The sequence below is a fragment of the Xenopus tropicalis genome, chromosome 5 (genome assembly GCF_000004195.4).
Source record: "Xenopus tropicalis strain Nigerian chromosome 5, UCB_Xtro_10.0, whole genome shotgun sequence".
Classification (NCBI taxonomy): Eukaryota; Metazoa; Chordata; class Amphibia; order Anura; family Pipidae; genus Xenopus; species Xenopus tropicalis.
Genome location: NC_030681.2, coordinates 152428209 through 152444484, shown reverse-complemented (window position 1 = coordinate 152444484; position 16276 = coordinate 152428209). Strand labels below are relative to the sequence as shown.

Sequence of the window (16276 nt, the reverse complement as noted above, 5' to 3'; positions counted from 1 at the left end):
TAGCCACTAGTTTGGGGTATTTACATAGTTACATAGGGTTGAAAAAAGACCATTGTCCATCAAGTTCAACCCATCCGAGTAAACCCAGCACACAACCTATACTAACCAATCTATACACTCACATACATAAACTATATATATACAACCAGTAATACTAACTGTAGGTATTAGTATCACAATAGCCTTGGATATTCTGCTTGTTCAAGAACTCATCCAGGCCCCTCTTATAGGCATTAACAGAGTCTGCCATTACCCCATCACTAGGAAGGGCATTCCCCAACCCCCTCACTGCCCTCACCGTGAGGAACCCCCTACCCAACATCTCCCGGCAGGGCATTCCCCAACCCCCTCACTGCCCTCACCGTGAGGAACCCCCTACCCAACATCCCCCGGCAGGGCATTCCCCAACCCCCTCACTGCCCTCACCGTGAGGAACCCCCTACCCAACATCCCCCGGCAGGGCATTCCCCAACCCCCTCACTGCCCTCACCGTGAGGAACCCCCTACCCAACATCCCCCGGCAGGGCATTCCCCAACCCCCTCACTGCCCTCACCGTGAGGAACCCCCTACCCAACATCCCCCGGCAGGGCATTCCCCAACCCCCTCACTGCCCTCACCGTGAGGAACCCCCTACCCAACATCCCCCGGCAGGGCATTCCCCAACCCCCTCACTGCCCTCACCGTGAAAAACCACCTACGCTGCTTCAAATGGAAGCTCTGTTTCTCTAATCTATAGGGGGGGCCTCTGGTGCGCTGATTGTTTTTATGGGAAAAAAGAACATTCCCCAACTGCCTATAATCCCCTCTACTTACCTTTAGCTACTAGCTTGGGGTATTTACTTACCTTTAGCCACTAGTTTGGGATATTTACTTACCTTTAGCTACTAGCTTGGTGTATTTACTTACCTTTAGCTACTAGCTTGGGGTATTTACTTACCTTTAGCCACTAGTTTGGGGTATTTACTTACCTTTAGCCACTAGTTTGGGGTATTTACTTACCTTTAGCTACTAGGTTGGAGTATTTACTTACCTTTAGCTACTAGCTTGGGGTATTTACTTACCTTTAGCCACTAGTTTGGGGTATTTACTTACCTAGTTTGGGGTATTTCCTTACCTTTAGCCGCTAGTTTGGGATATTTACTTACCTTTAGCCACTAGGTTGGGGTATTTACTTACCTTTAGCCACTAGTTTGGGGTATTTCCTTACCGTTAGCTACTAGGTTGGAGTATTTGCTTACCTTTAGCTACTAGGTTGGGATATTTACTTACCTTTAGCTACTAGGTTGGGATATTTACTTACCTTTAGCTACTACAAACCGGATTCCAAAAAAGTTGGGACACTAAACAAATTGTGAATAAAAACTGAACGCAATGATGTGGAGGTGCCAACTTCTAATATTTTATTCAGAATAGAACATAAATCACGGAACAAAAGTTTAAACTGAGAAAATGTACCATTTTAAGGGAAAAATATGTTGATTCAGAATTTCATGGTGTCAACAAATCCCAAAAAGTTGGGACAAGGCCATTTTCCCCACTGTGTGAATTAACATATTTTTCCCTTAAAATGGTACATTTTCTCAGTTTAAACTTTTTTTCCGTGATTTATGTTCTATTCTGAATAAAATATTAGAAGTTGGCACCTCCACATTATTGCGTTCAGTTTTTATTCACAATTTGTTTAGTGTCCCAACTTTTTTGGAATCCGGTTTGTAGTAGCTAAAGGTAAGTAAATATCCCAACCTAGTAGCTAAAGGTAAGTAAATATCCCAACCTAGTAGCTAAAGGTAAGCAAATACTCCAACCTAGTAGCTAACGGTAAGGAAATATTTGTTTAGTGTGCCAACTTTTTTGGAATCCGGTTTGTAGTTTGGGGTATTTACTTACCTTTAGCTACTAGTTTGGGGCATTTACTTACCTTTAGCTACTAGGTTGGGCTATCTACTTACCTTTAGCTACTAGTTTGGGGTATTTACTTACCTTTAGCTACTAGGTTGGGCTATCTACTTACCTTTAGCTACTAGTTTGGGCTATTTACTTACCTTTAGCTACTAGGTTGGGCTATCTACTTACCTTTAGCTACTAGTTTGGGCTATTTACTTACCTTTAGCTACTAGTTTGGGGTATTTACTTACCTTTAGCTACTAGTTTGGGGTATTTACTTACCTTTAGCTACTAATTTGGGGTATTTATTTACCTTTAGCTACTAGTTTGGGGTATTTATTTACCTTTAGCTACTAGTTTGGGCTATTTACTTACCTTTAGCTACTAGGTTGGGCTATTTACTTACCTTTAGCTACTAGGTTGGGCTATCTACTTACCTTTAGCTACTAGGTTGGGCTATCTACTTACCTTTAGCTACTAGTTTGGGGTATTTACTTACCTTTAGCTACTAGTTTGGGGTATTTACTTACCTTTAGCTACTAGTTTGGGGCATTTACTTACCTTTAGCTACTAGGTTGGGCTATCTACTTACCTTTAGCTACTAGTTTGGGGTATTTACTTACCTTTAGCTACTAGTTTGGGGTATTTACTTAACTTTAGCTACTAGTTTGGGGTATTTATTTACCTTTAGCTGCTAGTTTGGGGTATTTATTTACCTTTAGCTGCTAGTTTGGGGTATTTACTTACCTTTAGCTACTAGTTTGGGGTATTTATTTACCTTTAGCTACTAGGTTGGACCTTGTTAAAGCGTAACCAGGATTCAGGCAGAAGTTGGATGCCAATATTGCTTATATAGGGCCCAACACATAAATGCCCCCTTCACCTTTTTTACCTCTTTATACTCGGCCTATAGAATACTGGAAGCTAAAAGATTGACCAATTCTAAGCAACTTTTCAATTGGCCTTCATTATTTGATTCTTATAGTTTTTGAATTATTTCCCTTCTTCTTCCAACTCTTTGCAGCTTTCAAACAGGGGTCACTGACCCCGGCAGCTAAAAGACTGTGTATTACTCGGCTTTTTATAACTTTTCTCTTTCTATTCAGTCCCTCTCCTATTCAAATATCAGTATTTCATTCAAACCACTCCCTGGTTGCTAAGGTAATTTGGACCCTAGCAACCAAATTGCTGCTGTAACTCCAAACTGGAAAGTTATTACACATTACATCCGCCTGGCAACCCTAGATAAGTCTCCGGAGGGGAAGGCCAATTAACAGAGAGTTGCTGTAGTCATTATAGGATATGAGAAAGGAGCGAATCAGAATCCAGGTTACATTGTGGCTGATAAATTGTCATTATTCCTTAGGGGACCAGTGACAGGCTCTAGGGAAGGGAGCCCCCCCCCCCCCCATAGATCTATTAGAGTTAATTGCCCATCAAACTATGACCTTATCTAAATGAAGGGAATTACATTGCTGAGAGATAATAATATCAGAAATGGGACGGACTTTTTAATGAACGAGAAAGTTTCTTATTTCAACGGGATAAAATTCATATTAATTAAATGAGTGTTATTCCATGGGAATAAGAAAGGATTCACTCCCCCATATTTCACAGCTTTGAGGTATAGAATAAAGTATAAAAGTGCCTTCCGTTATATTATTATTAGGCTCAATAAACTACATGTGAATATTAAATATATAACGGGCATTTTATCCCATAGATACCCCTAAAGGTCCAGCTGAAAGGTGATTTAGGGTAAGATTTGGAGTGAACACTTATTTGCTGTATAGTCTCGGAACTAGGGTGAAACTCTGGGGCCCCACACAGGTTATTTATATGGGGCCCCCCATGAACACAAGCGCAGTACCAACATTTAGGCCCCGCCCCTTGTGTGTGCAATATAAACAGCTGATGTTACTCTATAATAAGCAGCTCATATAGTTCCATTGATTAATGTGCTAATAAGTCACTCAGTTTATTGGGGGTCAGTGGAGTTTGCCCAAAGTTTAACCCCTTCCCACCTACCTGCCCCTGCTCTACCTGTCATTGCTTGATATGGAGGTTACGTGAGTTTTCGCACAAGTTACGCAAACTGCGTAAGTTTAGGGGCCCCAATGATGTTGCTGCGGGGCCCAATAACTAGTCAGTAGTAGTTAATAAAAACAATAAAAATCATGTGCTAATAAGTAAGTATTTTAATTGGTTGGGGGTCAGTGAAGTTGGCTAGGGCGCCCGGTCGGCTTGGCCCCCCCTGGTCTTATCTATATACGTGTCTCTCCCTTTCTGTTTCCCTTCACTCCCCCCATTCACACTATTATTCTCCCCAACACTTTCTCTTACCTGTGCCTTGTTTTTTCCATCCTGTTCTCTATGGGGGAGGCTGGGCCAATCCAGGCTGGAGGAAGCATGCAGGCCAATCTGGGCTAGGGACAATCTAGGCCAATCAGGTTGGGGGAAAGCTGGGTGCAGGCTGGGCCAATCCAGGTGGGGAAGCATGCAGGCCAATCTGGCATCTCTCTGTACAGGCTATGAGCAAACTTAGGGGGCTGTTCCTGCTGAATTGTGCCTAGTACAGGGGTATCCCTATGTGCCATAGTTTTATGGTATCTCTCTGTACAGGCTATGAGCAAACTTAGGGGGCTGTTCCTGCTGAATTGTGCCTAGTACAGGGGTATCCCTATGTGCCATAGTTTTATGGTATCTCTCTGTACAGGCTATGAGCAAACTTAGGGGGCTGTTCCTGCTGAATTGTGCTTAGTACAGGGGAATCCCTATGTGCCATAGTTTTATGGTATCTCTCTGTACAGGCTATGAGCAAACTTAGGGGGCTGTTCCTGCTGAATTGTGCTTAGTACAGGGGAATCCCTATGCTGCCATAGTTTTATGGTATCTCTCTGTACAGGCTATGAGCAAACTTAGGGGGCTGTTCCTGCTGAATTGTGCTTAGTACAGGGGAATCCCTATGTGCCATAGTTTTATGGTATCTCTCTGTACAGGCTATGAGCAAACTTAGGGGGCTGTTCCTGCTGAATTGTGCCTAGTACAGGGGAATCCCTATGTGCCATAGTTTTATGGTATCTCTCTGTACAGGCTATGAGCAAACTTAGGGGGCTGTTCCTGCTGAATTGTGCTTAGTACAGGGGAATCCCTATTCTGCCATAGTTTAATGGTATCTCTCTGTACAGGCTATGAGCAAACTTAGGGGGCTGTTCCTGCTGAATTGTGCTTAGTACAGGGGAATCCCTATGTGCCATAGTTTTATGGCAGTGCAGTCCAGCTTCATTCATAGGTTCATTATGTCATATTAAGCCACACCCTTAAATCCATTTGGCTCCTTCTCTTCTGTGAATAGCACAGCAACCCCCAGCACAAAATGACACACCTCAGAGACCCCTTAACAAATATTTCCTAACAAACCCCCACCAGGTTCACTTCCCACAGGCAGCATTGGGCAGGCAGAGTATAGCATCCAATAAATATGACAGAAACTACAGAAATACAATAAAAATATAATTTATTGTACAATATTTTAATAGACCAAAAGAAAGTTTTTTAACAGTCTTCTGTGATGTCTACAACATAAGTGATGTACCACCAAGAGCGCTGAGTATTGTACGTACATAATATCTTTCTGAATACACAACAGCAGCGTCTGCTCCCTCTTTATACCCCAACCCACCGACCATCCCGCTATCGCCCTTCCGCACCAACGTATTCATTATTTTGGCAAATGCCCTTTAAATAACATCAGCCTCTATAACAGGAGCTGATAATAAGGGGTATAAAGAGGGAGCGCTGTATAAGTATTCAGGGCCGCGGCTATGGCAGTTAACATGTACCGGCACACACACATGTAACAGAATGTCCTTGGGGTACAGCCATAGGGGAACGGAATATCTGTTGCCCTCAGACACCTGTTTGTGTTGCCTTTTCTCTCGTGCCCGGCTTGCTCTTCTTAATATCCGTGGAGATCTTCACTTCTTCCAGTTCCTTCTGGGCAGAAGCCTTTTCTTCTCTCTTTCTTTCTCTTATTAACAAACTGAAACATCAAAAACAGTCTTGTGAGGCATCTTCCAAGGGGTCTAATCCTTATTTCCCACAGCCCCCCATAAAGCTCAAATATAGTAAGCCCAGAAAGATTTGGTGGTTTATGCATCTATGCTTAGCCACCATGGTATAAAAACATTCTCTCCTGCCCCCCCCCCTCCCCCTTTGTGTATAGAGGTGGCCATACACGGGCCGATTGTAGCTGCTGATATGGGTCCCTTGGACTGATTCGGCAGCTTATCGGCCCGTGTAGGGGCAGGAACGAGGGGCATGCCTGACTGACATCTGGCCTGAAATTGGCCAGATATTGATCGGGCAGGTTAAAATATTTAGTCAGATTGGGGACCGCATCGGCTTGTTGATGCGGCCCCCAAACCGACTGCCCCATTGCCGCCATTATAATTTGATCGTTTCGCCCCAGGGCCAAACAATCAAATTAGCCTACACGTTCCCCGGTATCTCCCGCCCGTAGGTGGGAATATCGGGAGAAGATCCGTTCGCTTGGTGACCTGGCCAAGTGAGTGGATCTTCACGTGTATGGGCACCTTAATAGGAATTGCATGAAAGCACCAGCTTGGCCCTTCTCACCTGTTCTCACATGTTAAGGACCACTACTAGTATTCCCAGGCCATACCCACAGAATAAAATGGGAAAGGGACGGGGTGATTTTGGATGTTTAGAAGCCGAATTGTAGGTACTAAATAGGAGGAATGCTTGAGAATCGTTCCATGTGCCTCAGCTTTTAAATCCCCATGGTTAATTAAAGCACACTTACCATATGCAAGTCATTATTGATGCAGTAATCGCCAGGGAGATAACCGTAGCACATATCACTGTGATTTGGGCCAACTGGTTATCTTTAAATGCATCTTTCATTTCTTCAGCAGGAGGTGAAAGTGATGAGCCCAGAGATTGGGGTTTCGGTGCGCTCACAACTACACATGAGAAACAAAGAGGAATATTTGTTATACTGGGTATTAGATCCTGCTTCCTGAATAACAATATGAAAACTATTATATATTGTAGAAAAGACAATTTCTAATTGGAAATGATAAAGTATAATAAGGACCCCTCACTATGTCTGTAATTCTAAGGAGAATATGATATGGGACCAAAATGTTGGGTCAGTGTTTAATACCCTGAATGCTGTACAGGTATCGGACCCCTTATCCGGAAACCCATTATCCAGAAAGTTAACGGAAAGGCTGTCTCCCATAGACTCTATTATAAGCAAATAATTCTAATATTTAAAAATGGTTTCCTTTTTCTCTGTAATAATAAAACAGTACCTGTACTTGATACCAACTAAGATATAATTACCCCTTATTGGGGCAGAACAGCTCTATTGGGTTTATTTAATGGTTAAATGATTCCCTTTTCTCTGTAATAATAAAACAGTACCTGTACTTGATCCCAACTAAGATATAATTACCCCTTATTGGGGCAGAACAGCCCTATTGGGTTTATTTAATGGTTAAATGATTCCCTTTTCTCTGTAATAATAAAACAGTACCTGTACTTGATCCCAACTAAGATATAATTACCCCTTATTGGGGGCAGAACAGCCCTATTGGGTTTATTTAATGGTTAAATGATTCCCTTTTCTCTGTAATAATAAAACAGTACCTGTACTTGATCCCAACTAAGATATAATTACCCCTTATTGGGGGCAGAACAGCCCTATTGGGTTTATTTAATGGTTAAATGATTCCCTTTTCTCTGTAATAATAAAACAGTACCTGTACTTGATCCCAACTAAGATATAATTACCCCTTATTGGGGGCAGAACAGCCCTATTGGGTTTATTTAATGGTTAAATGATTCCCTTTTCTCTGTAATAATAAAACAGTACCTGTACTTGATCCCAACTAAGATATAATTACCCCTTATTGGGGGCAGAACAGCCCTATTGGGTTTAATTACTGTTTAAATAATTTTATTAGCAGACTTAAGGTAGGAGATCCGAATTATGGAAAGATCCCTTATCCGCAAACCCCCAGATCCCGAGCATTCTGGATAACGGGTCCCATGTACTTATTTCCATTTTATCTGCCCAGAGACTAATACACACGGTATCAGTGCTATTTAATAATAAATACTTACCTTTCACAGTAAAATCCACTCTGCTTATCGGGAACATTGAATCCTTGCTCTTTGCCGTACAGGTGTAACGACCTGAAAACTCCTTGTCAACTTTGTGTATAAGAATGTCGTGTTTGTTGACACTCTTCAAGGGTGAGATTCCCGATTCATCTTTCTAGAAATCAAAAAAATGATAAAACCATGTTATATGATAGTGACAAATATCAGTAAAAGAGAAAATACTAAATCACATTGATTCCTGTATAAAAGCTTACAGGTACCATTATATACACTTTATTATACCCCCCTCACTCTTCATCACCCTCCAATGTAAGAAATGAATGAATCAGTATTTAGAGAATTGGGGCAATCTACCTTTTCTAATACAAATTCAAGATTTCCACCAATGTTGTTTAGAAACTTCACGTTGCAGTCGAACTTTAGATCTTCTCCTTCAGCAACTTGCAGATCCTGATCTATAAGATACAAATATCACAATATAAATGAATAAGTTCCTCTCAAGCTCTGACTGATTATGGGCCCAGCCAGAACCCTACCAAGACCCAAAAGAGAACACAACTCACCTTTACAATGTAGCATCTCATTGAGGCACTTGTGGTAGTCAGTGCAAGGTTGACACGGCTTCCCAGTTGTTCTGTCTGCAGATATAGAAATGAATATATTCAGATTTTCATTTTTCACAGCCACAATGCTTATGCTTGGTGAAAGATTATAATTCTAAGGAACTTTCCAATTGACATTTATATTGATTTGAATATTCTTTGTAAATGTAATTGCAATTGAAAGCCATTTGGCACTGCCGGTTCTGCCTCCTGAAACCATGTAGGAATCCCTCAATAGCCTACATGCTTCTTCATAGAGAAATGTCAATGAACTGCCTTCTGCTACATTGATTCAACAGCAGGAAATAGCCAGCGGTGCTCAGACACGGCTTTCAATTGCAATTCCATTTAGGAATAACTTTAAAGCCAATGAAAGTGTATGGGGAAAGTTGCCAGGAATTCTATCTTTCCTTAATAAAGCATTTTCCCTGGGCTAGTAGTATACATAATTATATTTATTATACTATATTATATTGTATTCAGACATGAATGTGGAAGCTGTAAGTACTTACGGTGACATACTTTTCCGTGACATATGCACATCAGGCAGTTGGTCATAATATCTAAAGAAACAGAAAAAAAATAATGTAATTAGTAAATGAATTTTCCAACACTCTAACAAGAGGCCTCTTCATGCAATACAGTGACATTTCTATTATAATAACACAATAACTTAGTGGTCTCCGCTCCTTTACTATGTTCTATGGAAGCTTTATGGTATAAAACGTACCGTTACATTTGTTCTCATTGGAGCCCCCGACACACGGCAGAGTCTGCTCCCTGCACGTGCCGCACTGAATGACTTTCTGCTCAAGAATGCCTAGAAATAGAGAATGATTATATATCAGTACTAAGTTACACAAAGCTAAAGTCACAAGGGTCAGACTGGCCTGCCAGGGTACTGGGGGATCTCCCTGTGGCCCCCAGATAGTACTAATTCCATCTGCCCTTTTTTTATACCCCTCCCATAGGTCTATATCACACCTGTTACATTTAGAATTGTTTATATCTAATTTTTGTCAGTGGGACCTCAGTGTGTCCGGTTGGCCCAGTCTGGCACTGAATAAGTCACTAAGAACATTCTAACGATGGAACGGCTATATGTTACTTTCCTTTTGCAGTCAGGGTCATACATTATAGTAAGGTTATAGTAAGGTATCCTTAACTGTAATATAAACTAATGGATAAGCAGTACATAAGTAAGTAAAGTAAATATCATTAGCACTAAGATCAAAAATACATGTCTCTTTAGTCTTCCTGTTGCATTGGAAAATAGTATAGAAATAGTAACTTTATAATACTGAATACCCAAACTCTATTTATATTACGCTGTCACTGAAGCATTAGACTATACTCACCACATTTGAATCCACCTAGAAAAGACAAAAAGAAGAAAAAGTTATTATATAGGAAATAATATATATATAAGCAATGGTCGGGTACAGAAAATTCTATTAATATATAAAGAGACACAGCTTTATCCATAAATGGGCATTTCAGTTTGCGTTGATTTTTAAAAATGTTTATTAAATTGCTGCTTTGTTAGATAATTTTATGGATTAATTACTAAGGGAACATATTTAGATAGAACTGGGGTATTGAGCAATTTAGAGAGTTAACATAGTGATTAAACAAACCCCCACATTTAATATGACAATGTATTGGTAAATCTAGATTTATATCTGCATTCGGGGTGCAAAATACAATGCGCTACTCTTGCTACTGCCTTACTGCTACTCATCACTATAACACACAGGATCCATAAAACTTACCTTTCAGGTTGGGGCATGCACCTATAAAAAGAGAAACAGAGAACAATTAGTAAATATTTCAAGATAATTAATTTCGAACATATAGTGTTTTAGATTAAGTGGATATGTTATTATATGTGTCATATCTGAATGCTTTAGCTGTGGCTTATCCTTTCTATTGGGGGGGTCATGCATATATAAGACAAGACAATACAGCCGTACAGGTATTATTGGGGTTAAATTACTTACGTTCTTGCTCAAACATTTGAACAATAGCCTCCGCTTTCCGTTGGAGCTCTTGTATGTTTGATTGTATGACTTTCATACGTTTGGTTCCTGCATAAACATGAAAAAAGAAGGCAGAGTTCAGAACAAAGAGCTGGAGGTGTGAATATTGGTTGGTTAGAATTACAGTCTCTTGCATTAGATACAACATTATGTTGGGGGTCAATTCTCATTCCTAACTGCAGGGGCATTGAATTGTTGAATTATTAACAAGACAAATCTGACCCAAACAGCAATTGCACAGCTTGAAACATCCCGTTGGGCAAAGAGTGTATTTCAGATCTTATTAATGTGATTCTCATCTGTCCGGCCTCCATAGGCCCCAGTGTAATGGTGCCCATACACGGGCCGATTGTAGCTGCTGATATGGGTCCCTTAGACCAGGTCGGCAGCTTATCAGCCCGTGTAGGGGCAGCAACGACTGGCCTGCCCGACCGACATCTGGCCTGAAATCGGGCAGATGTCGATCGGCAGGTTAAAAAATCAGTCGGATCGGGGACCGTATCGGCTCATTGATGCAGTCCCCAAACCGACTGTGCTCTTAACAGTCGTTATAATTCGATTGTTTGGCCCCAGGGCCAAACAACCAAATTAGCCTAAATTCCACTGATATCGCCCGCCCGTAGGTTCCCCTGATATCGTCTGCTCGCTTGGCGACCTCGCCAGGCGAGCAGATCATTACGTGTATGGCCACCTTAAGATCCAATCATTGACCCCAGGGCCAACAATTGGATCAGTCTACTTTGGCCCTGTGCATGGGGGGGTCGTATTAAATCCAGATCCACTTGTTTGGTGGATCTGGCAGAGTATGGCCCCCTTTATTCCAGCAACTAGAATACTGTTCCATTGTAGCTTTTTGTTCTCCAAATAAACATCATTTTCTAGTAGAATTAAGCTTACCTGTCTCTTTAGTATTTGCTATAGATTTCATTGTTTTTCGGAACTCTTTGGCCAGTTCAGCTATCCCGAGGGTATCTGTAAAAGAAACAGATTATAACGTTTGTCTTGAATTTCACATACTGGGTTAGTCTGAATGTGCATTTATGGGACTTAGATTGTAAGCTCTATGGGTCAGGGACCTCCTTCCTATTGTGTCTCTTATTCCCTGTGTATTTATACTTATTTATTGCATTTATTATAACACTTGTCCTCCCTGTGTAATTGTGTAGACTGTACAGCGCTGCGTATCCTTGTAATGCTTTATAAATAAAATTATACCCATTACATACATAAAGGGGCACATTTACTAACCCACGAACGGGCCGAATGCGTCCGATTGCGTTTTTTTCGTAATGATCGGTAATTTTGCGATTTTTTTTTTTGTTTTTTTGGCGATTTTTTCGGCGTCTTTACGATTTTTGCGTAAAAATGCGAGTTTTTCGTAGCCATTACGAAAGTTGCGCAAAGTTGCGATTTTTTCGTAGCGAAACGTCGCGCCTTTTAAGTTTTAACGCTACGAAAAAGGCGCGACTTTGCGCGCAAGTGTTAACGCTACGAAAAAATCGCGACTTTGCGCAACTTTCGTAATGGCTACGAAAAACTCGCTTTTTTACGCAAAAATCGTAAAGACGCCGAAAAAAATCGCAAAAATATGAAAAAATCGCAAAATTACCGAAAAAGTCGCAAAATGTTCGTTTCCAATCGGAATTTTTCCAATTCGGATTCGAAATCGTGTCTTAGTAAATCAGCCCCAAAGTGTTTATATACTGTAGGGCCCTAACTCGGTTATACATCTCTTATTTAGAAAAACACCAAATCCATCAGTATTGCATTTGGATCAATACTAAATCTGCTGCAAAAGATTCAAAGAAAATACCAGATTTGATATTGATGGATAATCTAAAGAAGTTAATTATATTGAAATTTTGCTACAGCAACAAAATCATAGGGAACAATTAGGCCGTAAGATTTCAGATTTTTTTTTTTAAAATTCGGCTCATGGGGTTTTATTTGCAACTGAGTTTTTTCGAAAAAAGACTTTGAGACTTTTCCCTAATTGCAGCAAAACTGCAATCTTGCAACTTTAGTAAATTCCCCCTTAGACAGATCGGGGGTTGGATTCAGTGCATCCCTAAAAGAAAGACTTTTGTAATTTATATTACTGGGTTTTGTATTAAATATTGGCCTTTAAAAACACAAAGAAAACATTATATTATGATACATTTTTAACAGACAATATAATTAAATACAGGTATAGGACCCCTTATCCAGAATGCTCGGGACAAGGGTATTCCGGATAAGGGGTCTTTCTGTAATTTAGATCTCCATACCGTAAGTCTACTAAAAAATCAATAAAACATTAATTAAACCCAATAGGGCTGTTATGCACCCAATAAGGGGTAATTATATCTTAGTTGGGATCAAGTACAGGTACTGTTTTATTATTACAGAGAAAAGGGAATCATTTAACCATGAAATAAACCCAATAGGGCTGTTCTGCCCCAATAAGGGGTAATTATATCTTAGTTGGGATCAAGTACAGGTACTGTTTTATTATTACAGAGAAAAGGGAATCATTTAACCATTAAATAAACCCAATAGGGCTGTTCTGCCCCAATAAGGGGTAATTATATCTTAGTTGGGATCAAGTACAGGTACTGTTTTATTATTACAGAGAAAAGGGAATCATTTAACCATTAAATAAACCCAATAGGGCTGTTCTGCCCCCAATAAGGGGTAATTATATCTTAGTTGGGATCAAGTACAGGTACTGTTTTATTATTACAGAGAAAAGGGAATCATTTAACCATTAAATTAACCCAATAGGACTGTTCTGCCCCCAATAAGGGGTAATTATATCTTAGTTGGGATCAAGTACAGGTACTGTTTTATTATTACAGAGAAAAGGGAATCAGTTTAAAAATTCTGAATTATTTGCTTATAATGGAGTCTATGGGAGACAGGCTTTCCGTAATTCGGAGCTTTCTGGATAACAGGTTTCCGGATAAGGGATCCTATACCTGTACTGCTAATACAAATATGCTTTAGAGAGCCCGGCCCTACCAGCTTGGCATATTAGTTGCGCAGCTAATACTTACCCAGTGTCCTTCCTTCCATTTTGGAAACAACGCCCTCAAAGGTCATGGTAAATACTTTTTCCAAGAATCTTTTAATAAAACCGGCTTTGGAATATTCAATAGCATCTAGCTTGTGTCCCTTGTCAAACAAGTTTACAAATTCGTCCTTGATTTTATAAAACTCCTTGTCACATCTGAGGCATACTAATGCAGGGACAGAACTTTCAGTGAATATAAAAAATAGGAATAAAATAAAAATAAAAAAATTCATATAAAAATGCTGGAACAGCATCTCGCTTGCAGCTCGTAAACAAACAACAAGCGAAATGAGAGCCGGCAGGAAACCGCTCTCTCTAAGTAGAGCTTGATGATGTCACAATGGTCATGTCGATGTTACACTGGCTGTGTGCTGGTGATGTCATAATGGTTGTCATGGTGATGTTATACTGGCTATGTGATGGGGAGTTTAAACTGGTGGTATTAACAGAGCTTGTAATTAGATTACTCTGAGAAAAGATTAAACATTTTAACCTATGTAGGTTTATGTACATTACATGTCAACGGAATAAACTATGTTTTATGTACATTATCAAATCCTTTCCAGTTTTAGTAATTAGATTAATCTCAGTAAAAAGTTTAAACATTTTAACCTCAAACAGTTTGTTCAGGGCCGCCATTAGAAACTCTGGGGCCCCACACAGGTTATTTATATGGGGCCCTCCATGAACACAAGCGCAGTACCAACATTTAGGCCCCGCCCCTTGTGTGTGCAATACAAACAGCTGATGTTACTCTATAATAAGCAGTTTATATAAGGATTTCCTTACATTAATGTGCTAATAAGTCAGTCAGTTTATTGGGGGTCAGTGGAGTTTGCCCTAAGTTTAACCCCTTCCCACCTACCTGCCCCTGCTCTGCACTGTCATTGCTTGATATGGAAGTTACGTACATTTTTGAATAAGTTACGTAAACTGCTTAAGTTTAGGGGCCCCAATGATGTTGCTGTTGGGACCAGTAACCAGTCAGTAGTAGTAGTTCATAAAAATAGTAAAAATAACTAGAAAGGGAAGTTTGAGAACAAACTTCATGTTGGGTTCAAAAACGTCAAGTCACTGAATGAAATCTGATTGGCTGCTGTTGGCTCTGCCCACTTTTTCCAACTTTGGAGCACAGTTATATAGTAAAAACCACTTTGCAAAGTTTGGGGGCCCTGGTTTTAATAGTGTCTAAATGGCAGCAACTTAAATTTCCCCACTGAAAGTCAACGAGTGACATCTGATTGGCGATTGGTGGCTACAAAGTTTAGGGACCCTGGGATTAATAGTTAAAGAACGGCAGCAGTTTAAATCTAAACCAATAAAAGTTAATAGATGAATTGTGATTGGTGGTTGGTGGCCCCGCCCACTTTTTCTAAGTCAAAGTCACCCAGTGACAAACAGGGGGGCACCCTGGCATAAATAGTTTGAGAATGACAGCATTTTAAATTTAAACCAATAAAATTCAATGGATGAAATCTGATTGGCTGTTAGTGGTTCAACCCACTTTTCCTATTTTTGAACTGCAGTCCCCCAGTGACCAACCAAGCAAAGTTTGGGGATTCAGGCATAAAAATTGTGAGACTGACAGCATTTTACATTTCACCATTGAAGATGAAATGTGATTGGCTGTTGGTTGCTCCGCCCACTTTTTCTAACTTTGAACAGCAAATACCCAATGACTAACTCTGAAAAGTTTAACAACCCTGAGATTAATACTTAAATAATGGCATCAGTTTAAATATAAACCAATTAAATTTAATGGGTGCAAATGGATTGGCTGTTGGTGGCTCCACCCACTTTTAAAAACCTAAAAATGCAGTCCCCTAGTGACCCTGGGGTTATTACTGTGAGAATGGCAGCAGGTTGGATTTCCCCATTGAAAGCCAATAGTTAAAATCTGATTGGCTGTTGGTGGCTCCACCCACTTTTTCTGACCACAGTTACCTGGTGTCTAATTCTGCAAAGTTTGGGGCCCTTAGTATTAATATTTCAAGAATGGCAGCAGTTTAAATGTAAACCAATGAAAGTCTATAGGTGAGATCTGATTGGCTGTTGTTGGCCCCGCCCACTTTTCTAAACTTGTAACATAGTCACCCAGTGACTGACTGTAAAGTTTGGGAACCCTGACATTTAACCATTGGTGGCCCGGCCCACTTTCCCAAACCTAAACCTGCAGTCCCCTAGTGACCAATTGTGAAGAGTTTGGGCACCCTGGGGTTAATACTGTGAGAATGGCAGCAGCTTGGATTTCAGCCGAATCAAAAGGTAAAATTTGATTGGCTTTTGTTGGCTCCGCCCACTTTTTTTTAACCTTGAACTGCAGTTACCTGGTGCCTAACCCTGCAAAGTTTGGGGACCCCGGTGTTATTACTGTGAGAATGAGTCAATAGGTAAAATCTGATTAGCTGTTAATAGCTCTGCCCACTTTTGGGCAACAATCCCAACAAAACCCATGACTATGTGATTCAAGTTTGGGGGGTCATCTGTCGCTGTTTCATTCGGGGGTGACCCCCAAGGATATGTTATTCAAATTTTGGGGGTGTAG

At 40.4% G+C, this 16276-nt stretch overlaps 1 protein-coding gene across 1 annotated transcript; it reads right to left on the bottom strand.

Moving 5' to 3' along the window:
• Positions 1-5401: 5401 nt before the first annotated feature.
• On the bottom strand, positions 5402-14002 carry LOC116410796. The gene is made up of 12 exons (XM_031901855.1): positions 13715-14002; positions 11577-11651; positions 10641-10727; positions 10413-10433; positions 9999-10013; positions 9371-9460; positions 9153-9203; positions 8602-8676; positions 8393-8493; positions 8039-8192; positions 6711-6870; positions 5402-5927 (listed from the first exon to the last, which is right to left on the bottom strand). The coding sequence occupies exons 1-12, from the start codon at positions 13983-13985 to the stop codon at positions 5795-5797; spliced, it is 1233 nt and encodes a 410-aa protein (XP_031757715.1). The 5' UTR covers positions 13986-14002; the 3' UTR covers positions 5402-5794.
• Positions 14003-16276: the final 2274 nt, after the last annotated feature.